We start from the raw sequence: 17,691 nt of genomic DNA on the forward strand, positions 1-17,691 counted from the left end.
CCCCTGCCTTCTCAAGGCTCCTCCTGCTAATGCCCAGGCAGCAAGGAGGCGACGACTGGATGCAACTGTTGGGGAGTGAAGGGTGGGAATGAGGAAAAAAAGAGAGGGAAGGCAGGCAGAAGTTGGGGGGATATAGCAGCAGAGGGAGAGGGTTCAGGAGCTGGGGTGGGGTGGATATTGGCTGGTAGCTGGGGGGGAGGGAGATGAGCTGGGGTGGGATGGAGGTCAGATTGGAGCAGAGGGGGAGAGGTCAGGAGGCAGAATGGGAGTTTGATGGGAGCAGAGTAGGATGGGCAGGAGCTGAGGTGGGGTGGAGGATGGAAAGAAGCAGAGGGACAGGGTTCAGGATCTGCGGTGCGATGGAGGTTTGATGCGAGCAGAGGGACAGGGGTCAGGAGCTAGAATGGGGAGGAAGTTGTATGGAAGCAGAGAGGAAGGGGTCAGAAGCTGGGATGGTTGGAGGTTGGATGGGAGCAGAGGGGAAGGGACAGGAGCTGGGGTGGGGTGGAGGTTGTATGGAAACAGAGTGGGAGGGGTGGGGAGGTGGGGTGGGGTGGATATTTGATGGAGCAGAGTGGGAGGGGTCAGGAGATGGGATGGGGGGCAAATAGAGGCAGTAACTAGAGAGGTAGATAGGAAGATAGGGGTGTGGGTCAATATTAAGTGGATATGGGCATTGTGGAGTAGCAGGGAGGAGTCAGGAGCTGGTGAGTGCATAGGAGGAGAGGAAGATGGGGTCCGGCTTTGGGGCCCAGTGTTAGATGAGATTGCAACCATTAGAGAACGCTCCCCTCCAGAACCTGGAATTGGATCCAGGAACCCCGAGTCTCACCATTCTCTGTTGTCACAAGTTGCTGTGAAACACTGTCAAAGTGTGTATCTCACACTCGTCTAGTGGCTGGTTCACATGCAGGATAACAGCCTACTACTAGTAGTAGTTACTCCATTGGCTCAATTTATAGACAATTTGTTGTAGGTCTCAAGGTCTGACCTCTGCTCATGACCTAAGTTGGGGTCAATATGGGTCCACATGATTGAATTCTTTATTTCAAAAAGAACGAGGAGCACTTGTGGCACCTTAGAGACTAATACATTTATTTGAGCATAAGCTTTTGTGGGCTAAAAGCCACTTCATCGGATGTATACTGTGGAAAATACAGTAGGAAGATATATCTATATATATATATACAAGAACATGAAAAAATGGGTGTTGCCATACACACTATAACAAGAGCGATCAATTAAGGTGAGCTATTATCAGCAGGAGAAAAAAACCTTTTGTAGTGATAATCAGAGTGGCCCATTTCCAACAGTTGACAAGAAGGTGAGAGTAACAGTGGGGGAGGGGGGAGGGAAATATACATGGGGAAATAGTTTTACTTTGTGTAATGACCCATCCACTCCCAGTCTTTATTCAAGCCTAATTTATTGGTGTGTAGTTTGCAAATTAATTCCAATTCAGCTGTCTCTCATTGGAGTCTGTTTTTGAAGTGTTTTTGTTATAATATTACGACTTTTACAGACCTATATCTTTTAGAAAAATATCCAATCTCTTATTTAAAAAATGGCCAGTTAGTGCGGAACGTCATGACCCGTGGAAGTTGTTCCAATGATGAATGACTCTCAATATTCAAAATTTACACTTTATTTCCAGTCTGAATTTGTCAAGCAAAATTTAAAGTTAAGCACATGCTTAAGTGGCCATGATCTCTAGAGCTTTCCCCTCATTTTCCATCTTCACATCACAGTGTTGGTATATTGACGTTGCTCTCTCTCTCTCCTCTTTTTTCAGACAGGACCATCCTGGTGGATACAACTCTTCCTCCTCTGAGAGGTCTCTATGTTCTGGGGACTCTGGAATTCCCAGTCAGCTCCAGCAATGTCCTTAGTGCCACCTGTATAGTGGTTGCAGGTGGTGAACTGAAAGTGGGTAAGAGAGAAATAATGACCAGAGGCTGTTCTTAAAACAAGGATTTTGTTTTATTTGTTGATTTTAAAAACCCCCAAGAATTAACGACAAATACTATGAGATCATTCATGGTGATGCTAGGCCTGATAATCAAACAGGTCGTTGCTTTTTCTGTAATGCATACAAGAAAAAGGCCAGTTTAGAATGGGTTGGGTGAGGAGAAAATCTAACACAGCTAATGCATACTTAAGAACTAAATGTATATAAGTAGTGAAAAGCTGGTAAAACTCCCATTGATTTCACTGGGGCCAGGATTTTACTCAATGTATATAAAACCCATGGATGTGGATTGTATCTATCTCCCTGCACTTCCTTTGGCACTTGTTTTCTTGGATTGCAAGCGCTTCAAGGCAAAGACTGAGTCATCCTAGATGTGGGAGCAATCCCTAACATCGTGTGCTTAAAGTTGAAGTCAATAGCACTTAAGTAAGTGGCATGGAGGGCCTTTAACACCAACTCAAGAAGGCAACTAAGTTTTCCCACAAGGTATAGAAATCCTGATCTGACATAAAACTGGTCTAGCTGGAATGTTCTGCCAGTACCTCAGAATAGAGGGGTGCAGGGACTCTTGGGGAATATAGCATGGGGTGCTAGTTCTTATGCCAAAAGTGTCTCCAATGTCACTGGGTCTGTTACCTGCTATTCGCAATGAAGAAACCAATGCCTTTCCCCAGAAAAGTAATTACTCCCATAATTCTCTTCAAACATGAAGCTGCATAAAGCCGGGATTTTTCTTTACTTACAGGAATCATTTGGATGCTCAGATCAGTGTGTTGGTCACTCCCTGCCCTTTCTCAAGATTGGTTTTATGAACTTTAAAATGATAATTTATTTGAGTAATCACATTCCTGTGAAGTCGACCCTGGAATTTCTTTGTTGTTAATCTCAGGGGACTGGCAAGTTAATAAGCTTTAGCAAAAGAGATATTTTATTGCCTTTAGTTTTGCTTTGAAAAAAGGCTTTACAGGTAACAATGGAGGTCAGTGTACCTTTACATATTCTTAACAGTTTATTGTTCCCACCTTTTTGCAGTTTAAATATATAAATTAGGAAAATAAGTGTGCTCTGCTGCCTAAAAACACTTATTTTGAAATATTGATGTGCTTCATTGCTACATAAACTCCCCTTAAGCATATAGCCATGGAGAAATGCTGGCATTAAGAGCCAAACAAGTAGCTAGCTACACCTGTAGATTCTTTGGACAGCACCTTCTGGAGAAAGATTCTTGTTCCAGTTTCTGCTATAAAGGGGGTAGCTGGATACACATTCTTCATTTTGCCCACAGTGTTCTCCACTGGCTTTTACACTTGGCTGTAAAAACAGGAGAGGATATACCCCCCTTCTCTTCCCACGTGTTCCAGGCCTGAAGGCAGCTTCTTGGAGCCCATCTGTCCAATCGTGTGTATTCCATGCCCAAAGGAAGGTTTTTCAGCCCATCTGTCCTATTCCACCACACCCTGAAGAAATCCTGACACAAAACAGATAATGAGACAGTTTAGTAAACAAAGTTAATAGAGGTGGACATCAGCACTGAGTGATGCCTAAGTAGGATCTGAAATTGACACCGTCTGATCCACATACCAATACGCTCTCTCCAATGTAACTTCTCAGTGTCCTGCTTCCAGTGCAGCCATTATTGACTAAATATCATTGACTCTGTTTTACAGATGGGGAAGCTGATGCTCAGAGGGTATGTCTATGCTGCAGTTAGATACCTGCGACTGGCCTGGGCTAGCAGATTCAGCTTGTGGGGCTAAGGCTTGTGGAGTTGTTTAATTGCAGTGTAGACATTCAGGCCGCCACCTCACAGGGGCCTAGAGCCAGGGCTCGAGCCCAAGCCTGAACATCTACACCACAATTAAACAGCCTCTTATCCTGAGCACTGCAAGCCAGGTCAGCTGGACAAACCAGCCAGGGGTGTCTAGTTGCAGTGTAGACATACCCAGAGTGGCTACATGACTTTCCCAGACTATACACACATTCTAGGGCAGAGCCAGGAATAGGACCTTGGGCCCAGATTTCATAGTTCTCAGTCTGGCATATTTAACCTCAGGATCATAATTCTGTAGTCTATAAGTAATGCTTAGTTGAGCTTTGCTGTACATTAGAGCACCGGTTCTTTTATTTGGGAGAAGGTTGATTAAAGCACAGGAGTGAGAGTAGGAATACAGATAGGAGAAATATTCTTTGCAAGAAAAAAAGGAAGATTTCAGAGTTTCTGAAACGTCAACGATATTCCAACAATTATGACAAAACTTTAGCTTGAAATAAAACAGGGATGTGAATTTTAGATGAGTCTGTGCCTCCTAGAAGCTACTTGGCATAAAGAGATGCATGTCAGGGCTAAGAGCACAGAACTCCTGAGACTTCTCTGATGGGCCTTACTTACATTTTGCTTTTATGTACAGTGTAATCCACTGGTCAACGTGTGCTGTGAGTCCCCTCTGTACCTGATTCACGGGGGATACAATCTGGTACAGCTACCAGCTACTGGGTTTAGACCTGTAGCTCTGGATTTCCCTGGTTCAATGATGGTCACATAATACTTTAGAAACATTGTTTAGTTACACCTTACAGCATCCATGTGGTATGAAGTAGGAAATTATCATCATTCCTAGTTTGCAGCTGGGGGAACTGAGGCTCAGCGAAGTGTGATGACTTGCAAATGGAACTAGCAAGTCAGTGTCAGAAGGAGACACTCAAAAATGTTGGCCTCAACTTCTCAGCAGTTTCTGCTAGGTTTCACTTTGGGATTACTGGGTTCGTTCTGATCCAAAACTCAGGATTGAGGTTCAAATCTCGGTGGAATGAAACTGGAAAAAAAAAAGTGAATTCCATCCCTGAGCAAAGCCACCAGGTTTCATACATCTCTGGTAAGGAAGCACCAAAATGCTGAAGTTATTTCCTTCATGATGGGCTCATTGAAATCCTTTTTGAACTCTGTAGTACTCAGCTGTTCATTACTGGCAGGCTATCTGGTTTTGCCTGTCACACCAGAGTAAAACAGGGCAACACCACTCACTGATTAATTACCTAAATAGACTTTTTTAGTCTCAGACTTGTCACATATTGTCTTGGCTCTAGTGATGGCTGCTTGTCAGTCTTGTCTCTCATTCTGGGCAAGATGCCTAAGGTCATTATTAACTCATGACTTGACTGCCTGGAGATGAAGCACCAGACATTTCTGAAGTCTCTGTTGTTTTTGGTGTGAAAACCGTAATGCCCCAACTTCCATATTATTTATATAATTGGAAAAAATCATATAGAGTAATATCCCGCTTTATTGTCTTCCCAATTGGCACTTGGCAAAGGTTCATGGGATGATTAGGCAATATGACATGTCAGACCATGTGGTATAGCTGATTACCACCCAGCCTCCGGGGTGTAGTCAGGACATCTGAGGGATGCATGACTCCGCTCTACTGCATAGGCAGTCTTGAAGTTCTCAAACTTCTTTGTAGTGTGGACCATGAGAGATTGTCTCATGAGCCCACTTCTGAGCCCACGTGCAGTCATGTAATATCCTTGTGGTAACTAGGGCAGCTGCTTACACAGAGAAGAAATAGTAAGAAACTATTTAATGCATTTCTAGCTCATGTTAATGTGATGAGTGTTTTGTCGCTTTTGAAAAAAAAAGCTAATAACGTGATCTGCTGCGATTCTGTAGTTCATCTCCCACTTTCCCTCACTTTTGGTCCTTGCTTTCACCCTGTCTGTCACTTCGTTCCTTTCCTCCTGGGCACACTGCCTGGCCATATCATTTCCTTCTTTTACGTTCCCCTGGATAGTCATCTCCCACTAGCAGCTAGCAGCTCCAGTTCCACTGGTGGCACTGGTCCATGGAGGAAGCTATTTATAGATTTGTAGGACTGGCATGGACTTGAGAGGTCATCTAGTCCTGCCCCCTGCACTCATGGCAGGACTAAGTATTATCTAGTCCATCCCTTACAGGTGCTTGTCTAACCTGCCCTTAAAAATCTCCAGTGACGGAGATCCCACAACCTCCCTAGGCAATTTATTCCAGTGCTTAACTACCTGACAGTTAGAAAGTTTTTCCTAATGTCCAACCTAAACCTCCCTTGATACAATTTAAGCCCATTGCTTCTTGTCCTATCCTTAGAGGTTAAGAAGAACAATTTTTCTCCTTTCTCCTTGTAACAACCTTTTATGTACTTGAGAACTGTTATCATGTCCCCTCTCAGTCTTCTCTTCTCCAGACTAAACAAACCCAATTTTTTTCAATCTTCCTCATAGGTCATATTTTCTAGACCTTTAAAATCATGTTTGTTGCTCTTCTCTGGACTTTCTCCAATTTGTCCACATCTTTCCTGAAATGTGTCCCTCCCAGAACTGGACACAGTTGAGGCCTAATCAGTGTGGAGTAGAGCAGAAGAATTATTTCTGGTGTCTTGCTTACAACACTCCTGCTCACACATCCCAGAATGATGTTTGCTTTTTTTTTTTTTGCAACAGTGTTACACTGTTGACTCATATTTAGCTTGCTATCCACTATGACCCCCAGACCCCTTTCTGCAGTACTCCTGCCTAGGCAGTCATTTCCCATTTTGTGTGTGTGCAACTGATAGATTGTCCCTTCCTAAGTGAAGTACTTTGCATATAGGCAGCTGTCTGGCTCCTCCCTGGTTTCAGCTGCCTTTTCAGGCTTCTGGGCTCTTCTTTACAGTGAAGAGCATGGACATCTGATGAAGCAACTGGAAAGGAGAAAAAGAAGCCAGCACTATGTGACAAGTCAACTCTTTGTTGACCACCAGTAAATATTCTGCAGACTGAGTGTCCATTGACCAGAGTTCACGAATAGCTGACCCAATAAAATCCAAGAAGGCTTGGATTCAGATAACACATCAAACTGACAGGTGTGGCCACTACACTTAATTCTGCAAAATACTCTTGCCCATGGAACGCAAAAAGTTCTAAGCACAAGAGATTACTTGGCTTCCTTTTACAACCACTGCTGTGCAGCAGTGCTGCAAAGAAAAGGGAGACACCAACAATTCTGGGAAAGAATTGATAGGGCTTATTATGGAAAACGAAACAATGTCAGCAACCGTAGCTGGAATAACACTGAAATGTGACAACAATGGAAAGTACTTTTCAAGCCAAACGGCAAAATAAGGTCCAGGTTGCAGTCTGCAAATAAGCCCAAGAGAGAGTGCAACTGGCTTTTTCTCTGCTCAGCCCTGCGTTGTTTTAACTAGGCTTTCCATAGTAAGGATTCTTCACTGCACATTTGAGCCAGGCTTTCACCTGGGTTTAGTCGACCCTCGCTACCATCCAAACAGAAAAGTCTCTGACCTGAATTAGGAGGCGCTTTGAGCTACCTTACCCAGATGGGAGGATGGGTTAGAACTGGGGCTCTGCTTTCACTGGGACTGGAACCTGCTCACATCAAAGTGAGGACCCAAGCAAAATCACTCGAGTGCTGATAATCGTCCAATGCCCTTCTCGCAAGTCCCACAAAGAACTGACCAGTTCTCCCACAAGTGACTGGGACAGAATCCTAGAGCATCTCCTCACAAAGAATCATGGGATATGTCCCCAGGCACACATGGGCAAGTGCAAAAACAGTGAGGACATAGTAATGTAGATAGGGCTTTGCAGTGGTCAATACCCGGGTGCCAATCTCACAGGTTAACTGTGTAGTGAGGACAGTCCCATAGTCAAAAAGTGCTTGAGTGAAATGATGTGCCTTCACTGGGCCCTGTTGATCAGTTAACACCATCTCTCACATGCATGCTAATCCTGATCTCCTGAGCCTGCAAATACTTACCCACGTGGGTGAATCATTACAATGATCCTTAACACTGTGGTCTTTCAGAACACTGTACAGACATAACAGATCAGTCCTCCCAACACCCCTGCAGAGTTGACAAGTGTTATAGTGTTGGCAACACATAGTATTAAAAATTATGAGAATGGCTTAAGAATCATGGTTTAAAGACATTCATTTTGGGTTCTTTTTTAAGTATCCCTTCTGGGATTGGAGCATTTAGGGTTCACACTTTCAAGTTTTTCTCCACAACCATTAGAAATGTACTTCTTTTTTAAAAAAAAGTAAGCTGAGATTTGGTTGTATTCACATGGACCTTTCCAATGATGTTTTGCTGGCCAACCAGTTTACACACACACACATTTATAAAGGTAAACATTTTATAACCACCAGGAAAAAATATCTCACCAAAAATTATAAATCCCCAACTTGGTGGGGTACGTCTGTGGTTAGAAAAATATTGTAATGGGTGAGGAATAACTGAAAGGCTCCAACATGGTGTGTGGTGTCTTAGAGTGGCTGAGAACATCATTCAAGGAAGTAAGGATGACTTGGGGGATTTAGGAATGGGATACAAAGCTTTAGGCTTAGATCCTTAGTGGCTGAAAGTTGTAGTCATATGTTGTCTGTCTGCTGTCCTTTCTGAAAAGAATCTCTGGTCACGGTCCAATTTACACCAGTTATTGGTGGTCTCAGCAAAGAGGCCAAGGATTGACTGGACCATGAAAGAATGACTTCCCTCCTTGCTCTAGAGGAAGGACCGGCAGCAAAGGTAAGAGATGCATTAGCTGTAGAGTGGAGGAAGATTGTGCTTCCTGTACTGCACAGGTGATACATAAAGGACATAAATCTCCAGGAATGTCAGTCTGGCACTGCTAGGGAACCTTGAATTTGCTAATTAATTAATTTTTTGAAGGCTCTTAAAGAGGAATGTTTCTTTAGGATACAAAGTTTTCTCTCTCTCTTTCTCTTATTCGTATATATATATTCCACCAAAACTGTAATTTTTAAATATGAAAAGAACATAACAGGCTGGCTAATTTTGCACAGATTTGTTTTATTCTACACCTGCTGAGGTTTTCTGTTGCATAATTGATTTAATCTCTAATTTTAGAGGAACGCTGAACTCTTTTACTGGACTCTGCATATATTTCTCTAGGGCACAAATTGTCCTACTTTTTCCTCCCTTGTATCTGTTCAGTGCTAGGCCATTTTCTTCTGAGACTGTAAACTACCCTTGGTGAAATAAATGAAGTCACAGTTGGAATACGGTTTACTGTATAGACTTATCACCACAAGATAAGAGCAACATCACACACCAAAATTTTCTGAACATTTTCCTCTCTTCTGCTCTATTAACATCTTTCTGTTGGCCTGGAAGAGCATTTTACGGGGTGTGGTTTAGAACTGATAATATTACACCAGAAAAGAAAGCATGTGGATGGAGGGAGAAAAAGGATGGTCCAGTGGTTAAAAGTGCTAAGTAAAGACTTGAGAGACTCAGGTTCAATTCCCAGCCCTGCCTTTTACTTCCTATGTGACCTTAAGGAAGCTACTTAGTTTCTGTATGCCACAGTTCCCCATGTGAATGTATATACCTACTTCCCTGGGGTATCATGAGATGCTCAAATACTATGCTAATGGGGGTTATATAAGTACCAGAGCCATAAGGTAAGAATTAACCTCATAACATGATCAGATAACTTCATGAGATTCACGTCTTTACTGGTAGGCCACAGATACTGAGTACCTCTATTTCCAGTGGCAGTTGTGAGTGCTCAAGACCTCTGAAAATAAGGTGCCAAAAATGTTGGCCAGGGCTCATGCTAGGTTTGATATTTAGCTGTATTTGGCTTTTGTAGAACAAACTCTTTTTGCTTAATTGATATGCATTGCATGGAAGATAAACTACAAAGCATGCTACATGGTTTATTCTCTTTCATTTTAATTTGCATGATAAATCTGGCAGCGCTGGACATAAATTGGTTTCAAGAACATATTTTCATAGAACTGGTTAAAGTATTTACAGCTTCTAATATTTTGCTGCTTCCCACCCAGAGATGTTCTCTGTTAGCTCACACATTTGGACCTTGATGTGGAGTTTCATTGTAACTATGGGATACGGAGGGCTAGTAAGTGTTCTCAGTATTTTTAATGAGGTTTCAATATATTATGTGTGGGCTTCATGTATTATCAAACCTTACCAGTTTAGTTTTAGTTTAGATAGGCTATTTTCAAGGACCTCTAACTTTAAACATGGGTACATAACCCATGGATAAAGTCTGTTTTATAGCTCAAATTCAGCAAAGCACTTCAGTATATGCTTAATCACAGTGAAGTCAATGTGAAGTTAAAGTTAAGCACGTGCTTAAATGCTTTGATGGCTAAAGACGAACAGAAGCACATTCTTAAAGTTGATAGATTCCAAAGCCAGAAGGGACCACTGTGATTATCTCATCTGACCTCTTGTATAACAAAAGCCATAGATCTTCCCAAAAATAATTTTGAGGTTTTTTTTTTATCCAATCTTGATTTTAATATTGCCAGTGATGGAGAATTCACCACAACCCTTGGTAAATTGTTCCAATGGTTAATTTCTCTGTGTTAAAAAAATGACACCTTATTTCCAGTCTCAATTTGTCTAGCTTCAGCTTCCAGCCATTGGAGCATGTTATATCTTTCTTTTGCTAGATTGAAGAGCCTATTATTAAATATTTGTTCCCATTGTAGATACTTACAGACTGTAATCAAGTCACCCGGTAACTTTCTCTCTGTTAAGCTAAATAGATAGACTCAAGGAGATCAATCACTATAAGGCATATTTTCTAATCCTTTAATTATTCCTGTGGCTTTTCTCTGTACCCTCTACAATTTATCAACATCCTTCTTGAATGATGGACACCAAAACAGGAGACAGTATTCCAGCAGCAGTTGCACCAGTGCCAAATACAGAGGTAAAATAACCTCTTTCCTCCTACTTGTGATTCCCATGGTTAGGCATCCCAGGATCGCATTAGCCTTTTTGGCCACTGTGTTGCACAGGGAGTTTATGTTCACCTAATTATCTACCACTACCCTCAAATCTTTCTCAGATTCACTGCTTCCCAAGATGGAGTCCCACCTCCTGTAAAGATGGCCTACATCGTTTGTTTCTAGACGTACACATTTACATTTAGCCATCTTAAAATGCATGTTGTTTGCTTTCACCCAGCATACCAAGCAATCCAGATTGGTCTTTGCCACTGATCCTCTTCATTATTTACCACTTCCCCAATTTTTGTGTCATCTGCAAACTTTATCAGTGATGATTTTATGTTTTCTTCCAGGCCATTAATAAAAATATTAAATAGCATAGGGTCAAGAACCAGGCTCTGCAGGACCCCACTAGAAACACACCTCTTTGATGATGATTTCCCATTTACATTACATTTTGAAACCTATCATTTAGCCAGTGTTTAATCCATTTAATTTGTGCCCTATTAATTTTATATCTTTCTAGTATTTTACTCAAAATCTCTTGTGATACCAAGTCTAAGTGTATTACATCAACACTATTACCTTTATCAACCAAACTTGTGACCTCATCAAAAAGAAAAAAAGGTGGCAAGATAGTTTGACAGGATCTATTTTCCATAAACCCATGTTGATTGGCATTAATTATATTATCTTCCTTTAATTTTTTATTAATTGAGTCCTGTATCAGCTGCTCCATTATCTTGCATGGGATTGATGTCAGACTGACAGGCCTATAATTACCTAGGTCATCCCATTTAGCCTTTTTTACATTAGCTGTCTCCCAGTCTTCTTGAACTTCCTCAGTGTTCTGAGACTTGTTGAAAAACAACATAAATGGTGCAGTGAGCTCCTCAATCTGCTTTTTTAAAACTCTTGGAGGTGAGTTGTCTGGACCTTCTGATTTAAAATATCTAACTTGTGTAGCTTCTACTTAACATCCTCCCAAGATACCAGTGGAATTGAAAGAGTGCCATCATAGGATATGACTACATCATCTGTTTTTTTCCCCAAATAAACAACATAAATATTTATTGCACATTTCTGACTTTTCTGCATTATTGTTAATGCTACCATGTTCATCTTGTAATGGGCAAATACCGAAGTCAGGATTCATTTTGTTCCTAATATGCTTAAAAAATTCCTCCTTATTGTCCTTAACTCTGAAGGCCATAGATTTCACCTTGTATTCCTTTGCTTTCCCTATCCCTTTTCTACAATTTTTAGCATCTGATTTATATTCATTACGTTCAACTTTTCCTTTCTTTCATTATATATCATTTTTAAAAATTGTTATAGGTGCCTTCATGTCCTCTCTAAACAAGGACATTTTTTAACCAATATGGCCTTCCTCCTTGATAGTGTGATTACAGGTTTTTGTGTATTTAGTAAAGTATTCTTAAACATTCCCAATTATCATTCACATTTTTCTGATTAAAATCTTCCTCCCAGCTGCTTTGGCTCATAATTGTTTTAAGCTTTATAAAATTGGCTTTAAAAGCACCAAGTGTATATATATATCTGGTCTAGATTTTACTCTGTTTGCATATTATAAATGTGATCTAGTCATGATCACGTCTACCAAAGTTATCATGAATTTTTAGTTTTGTGATCAGTTCCTCTTTGTCTGTCAAGATGAGGTCTAATATAGAATCCCCCCATGTTGGATGCAATACTTTTTGAGTTAGGAAATTATCATCTATAATATTTAGAAATTCCAAGGATGTTTTAATCCTGACAGCATTAGAACTCCAGCTTATGTCACTCAAATTGAAGTTCCCCATGATCATGCAGCTTTTTCCCTACACATTATGGATAGATACGTAAGGCACTGGTTATGCTGTCCCTAGTGTAATTTGGAGGTATGCAGCAGACACCAACTACTACCCCATCTTGTGCTTTATCTGTTTGGACGTTGATCCATAAGCATTCAATTTGATTTTCTTCCAAGTTATCCACATGTGAGACATTCCCTAGCTGCTCATGCCAGGGTGTGGCTAAAGCTCTCTATCGGAAAGGGGCATCCAGGGTCGTTCCAAGTTATAAGTGACTCAGAAACAGGTAGTGCCATTTTTGAAATAAAGTGCCACTCCTGCTCCCCTTTTGTCCACTCAATCCTTCCTAAATAGATATTATCATTAATTTTAACCTTCCAATCATGGGACCCATCCAACCAGGTTTCAATAATACTAACTAGATTTAGTTTATGCTCATAAATGAGCATTCCAATTCCCCTTGTTTATTACCCAGGCTTTTACCATGGGTGTATAGGCAATTCAAGAATTTCTTCGCTTTGTGTCCTTTTGTTCCTTGATTAATTTTATCAAAATCTCAATTTTGTGCTGAGTGGCCATATCTTCCCTTTTTTTGCCCTCCCCTTTTGTTATTAGTTTAATGCTCTCCTGACTATTCTAGCTAGCCTGTCCTCACTGAGGTGGAGGCCTTCCAAACTATTCAGCCCCCTCTCCCCATAGAAGGTGGATCAATGTTCCACAAAACCAAAACCCTGCACCCTACACTCTTACTTATCTAACAGTTCACCTCCAGAATCTTCTATGTTCCTTTGCTCTTGGGACAGGAAGGATCTCTGAAAAGATCTCTTAGACCTTCTTCTTCTTCAGCATGTTTCGGAATTCCGTGAAATTATCTTCCATCTCTGAGATATCATACAATGAAGGATACACACATAGTTTGCTTAATTGAGGCATATATCACTAAACTCAGCCTTCTTCATAGATGCATAGATTCTAAAGTCAGAAGGGACCATTGTGATCATGTAGTCTGACATCCTGGACAACACATGTCAAAGGACTTCCCTGAATTAACTCCTGTTTGAATTAGAGCATATCTTCTAGAAAAAAAACATTCAATTCTTCTAATATATACTCTTCTCTTCCTTTCGTCATCACAATGGCTGCTGAAACCCTCCTCCCCCTTCTTTATTACAGGTACTTTTCAACATCCCCTAGAAAGAGGAATGAAGCTATTGATCCTTCTTCGGGCATCTGAGGGAGTTTATTGTGATCGTTTGGATGGAATAAGTGTCCACCCAGGAACTATTGGTATGAAAAACATATTTGCTTTGTCATGGAAAAAGCACATTGTGGAATAACCAATTTACTGCAGTTGAGCCTGGTACTCGGTAATGACCCACCACCCGTTTGCAGAAAAATGCCTCAGTGAGAGAGAGACAGGTTTTTAAGATGAAGCTAACAAGAATATTTCCTATTCTACCCTTATAAGGCCAAATCTTGGAGACCTTATTCAATATTTTTTTCCAGTCAAAATTCCACTGAAGTCAGTGAGAGGTTGCCTGAGTTAAGGGCTGCAGGATCTGACTCCTTAGGGTCATTTGGGAAACCAAAGCTAAAGCTGAAAGGATGCAGATTCACGTTGGATTAATCTCTCTTTATAAAGTCACACATCGTTCTCAGATTTCCAAACCTAGATGTTTTCAGACATCCAAATCCACCTGATCTCCTGGTTTCATAGTGTTGTTATGTTTCTGATGGTGATAGACCCCATTTTCTAATGTTATCTGTACAGACATGTGCCTACTTATGGTGAAAGGAGGATGGATGACTCTGAAGCACAAAAATGGGCAACAGAAAATCTGGGTTATGAGCTATGTTCACAAAGGAACTTAGGCACCTAGAAAATCACTGGGATGCACAAAGCCTGAGTTACACACTCAGGCTTCACATGAATGGAGGGACCTAGGCGCCTAAGAATGACTTCTGCAAAAGCCAGCATGCTAGTCAGCTCCCCACGCAATGTAGCCAATTCAAGATGCCAACAAGAGGGATAGCCCACCAGTCTCAAGGAATTCAATATCTATATTGAGGCACAAGGGAGGTGCCTCCCTCTTCTTGGGATTCACAGTCACAAGCCCTCTCTTGGAGTTAGGTGCCTATATTGTTTTTGTTGTTGTTTTTTGTTGTTGTTGGTTTTTTTTGCAGGCAATGATAGCAACCTCCTTTGGCCCAATGGTTAGGGCACTCACCTGGTAGGTAAGATCCCCTGATTCAGGGTGGGAGGGGTTTAAACAGGGACCTGAAACCTCTTAGGTGAGTCCTCTATCCACTGGCCTATGGGACATTCTGATATTCGGCTCCCTCAGTCTCTCTTGTTGAAGCTTTCGTGCTCTGGATTAATAAATAAAGAATCAATGGAGAAAGAGGAATGAATTCTGGCTCTCCCACATCTTGGCTGAGTGCTCTAACCATCAGGATCTAGAGTGATACTCTCTCTCTCTCTCTCTCTGGCTCATTGACTCTTTACGTATTTATCCAAAGTAGAACAGCTTCCACAGGGGAGCCCAGCATCAGAATATCTAATGAACCAGTGGTTTGACCTGAATTGAAATATTCAATTTGTTGAAATGGTCCAAAAAGTTTCATTTTGAGTCAGTTCACATTAAACTGCGTTTTTCCTTGTGGTGTCACTTTGCCTCATGGGTTCCCTGACAGAACTACATTTCCCATGATGCAGTTCAGTCTCCCCTCTAACCAAGTGATATGGTGCATTGTGGGAGATGTAGTTTGGCAAAGGAGCGTGGCCCGTAGGAGAGAATGGGGGCATCAGGCACCTGAACTGCAATTCCCATGAGGCAGTGTGCATCATAGGGAAATGCAGTGTAAGGTTGAACTGACTCTAAATATTTCAGGTCAGTTCAACAAACCAAAATAAAACATTTCAATTTGGGAACACTGAAATGTTTCTTTTCAGTAGAAAGTGCTGAAACAAAATGTTTCACCATTTCCAAATTGAAATATTTTGCAAAGTTTCATTATCTGAAAAGTTTCAGTATTTTAATTTTTCATCCTGATTTGGAACAAAAAGCAAATGTTGAAATATCAGAATTTCCGATGACAGAAATTCTGGTGTTCATTCAGTTGTATTATTTATCTTTTAAAAAAAATTGTAGTATTTACTAGGGCTGTCAATTAATCACAATTAACTCACGCTATTAACTCAAAAATTAATCGTGATTAAAAAAATTAATCGTGATTAATCACACTTATAACAATTGAATATCAATTTAAATGTATTAAATATTTTGGATGTTTTTCTACATTTTCAATAGTGATTTCAATTACAACACAGAATACAAAGTGCCCAGTGCTCACTTTATATTATTATTTTTTATTACAAATATATGCACTCTACAAATGATAAACAAAAGAAGTAGTAGTTTTCAGTTCACCTCATACAAGTACTGTAGTGCAATCTCTTTATTGTGAAAGTGTAACTTACAAATGCAGATTTTTTTTTTTGGTTATATAACTGCACACAAAAACAACTTTTTGTAAAACTTTAGAGCCTACAAGTCCACTCAGTCCAACTTCTTATTCTGCTAGTCACTAAGACAAGCAAGTTTGTTTACACTTAGGGGAGATACTGCTGCTTGCTTCTTATTTACAATGTCACCTGAAAGTGAGAACAAGTGTTCGCATGGCACTTTTGTAGTTGGCGTTGCAAAGTATTTACGTGTCAGATATGTTAAACATATGTATGCCCCTTCATGTTTCGGCCACCATTCCGGAAGACATGCTTCCATTCTAATGATTCTTGTTAAAAAAATAATGTGTCAATTAAATTTGTGACTGAACTCCTTGGGGGGAGAACTGTATGTCTCCTGCTCTGTTTTACCTGACTCAGATGATGAAAATGAACATGCGTCAGTCGACACTGCTTTTGATCATTATCAAGCAGAACCCATCCTCAGCATGAAAACATGTCCTCTGGAATGGTGGTTGAAGCATGAGGGGACATATGAATTTTTAGCGCATCTGGCATGTAAATATCGTGGAACACCAGCTACAACAGTGCCATGCGAATGCCTGTTCTCACTTTCAGGTGACATTGTAAACAAGAAGCAGGCTGCATTATCTCCTGCAAATTGTAACTAATCTTGTTTGTATGAGTGATTGTCTGACCAAGAAGTAGGACTGAGTGGCTTTGTAGGCTCTAAAGGTTTACGTTGTTTTATTTTTGAATGCAGGTTTTTTTGTACATAAATCTACATTTCTAAGTTCAACTTTCATGATAAAGAGATTGCACTACAGTACTTGTATGAGGTGAATTGAAAAATATTTTCTGTTTGTTTTTTACAGTGCAAATATTTGTAATAAAAAATAAATATAACGTGACCACTGTACACTTTGTATTCTGTGTTGTAATTGAAATTAATATATTTGAAAATGTAGTAAACATCCAAAAATATTTAAAATAAATGGTATTCTATTGTTGTTTAACAGCGTGATTAATTTTTTGATAGCTTGACAGCCCTCATATTTACTTATTTACTTAAGTTAAGATTTTGAAAGCCAGTTAGGTGTTTTGCTACATAAGTTTAATTTCATGGGACTTCTATGATGAAATCGTCTACTTGTCTTTGTAATCCACAACCTTATTTTACTAATTACCTATTTCTAGACCTGAATATGGGCAGTATTCACTTTGAAATTCAAATGAATGTTCATGTGATTCTCTCAGGTCTAGTCCAGGTGCAAAATGTATTGAAGTCTTCAAAACTCTTTTGACCACACCTGACAATTTTTTCCTTGCATTAAGCCATTAGCGCTCTAAGTTCAGCTGAAGTCTTGCTCCTTCCTTAGCGTTTGGCTTTATATCTCTGTTCCAGGGGTTTATGGGAAGGTGCAGATTCATAGTGCTTATCCTAGGAAATCCTGGACACGTCTTGGAAGTGACATTGCACCCGGCAATGAAAGGTGAGTTTTTGCCCAGGTGTGCCTCCAGGTAATGAATTTGGCTTTCTGTGTTCACTTCTGATGTGGTCACGTCTAGAAGCCCCAGCTGAAATAAGGGCCCATTCTGCTAGTGTCACGGATCCAGTCGGGCTCTCCCTTCTGGCCGCTCACCAGATTGCTGTGAAGGGAATCACAGCCGCTGGATCCCT

At 40.6% G+C, this 17,691-nt stretch overlaps 1 protein-coding gene across 27 annotated transcripts in view; it reads left to right on the forward strand.

The window, feature by feature from the left end:
- The window catches only part of PKHD1 (PKHD1 ciliary IPT domain containing fibrocystin/polyductin), a 467,199-nt gene that overhangs the window by 271,385 nt on the left and 178,123 nt on the right, over positions 1-17,691 (forward strand). For all 27 annotated transcript variants that reach the window (XR_012157892.1, XR_012157891.1, XR_012157890.1 and 24 more), the window contains 3 exons: positions 1,793-1,930; positions 13,718-13,831; positions 17,416-17,503. Coding sequence is in view for 20 of the 27 variants with exons in the window: in XM_073335719.1 (XP_073191820.1) it covers positions 1,793-1,930; positions 13,718-13,831; positions 17,416-17,503 (340 nt within the window). In the remaining 7 variants the exon portion in view is untranslated. The remainder of the gene's footprint in view (positions 1-1,792; positions 1,931-13,717; positions 13,832-17,415; positions 17,504-17,691) is intronic.

The sequence above is a fragment of the Lepidochelys kempii genome, chromosome 3 (assembly GCF_965140265.1).
Source record: "Lepidochelys kempii isolate rLepKem1 chromosome 3, rLepKem1.hap2, whole genome shotgun sequence".
NCBI classification, from domain to species: Eukaryota; Metazoa; Chordata; order Testudines; family Cheloniidae; genus Lepidochelys; species Lepidochelys kempii.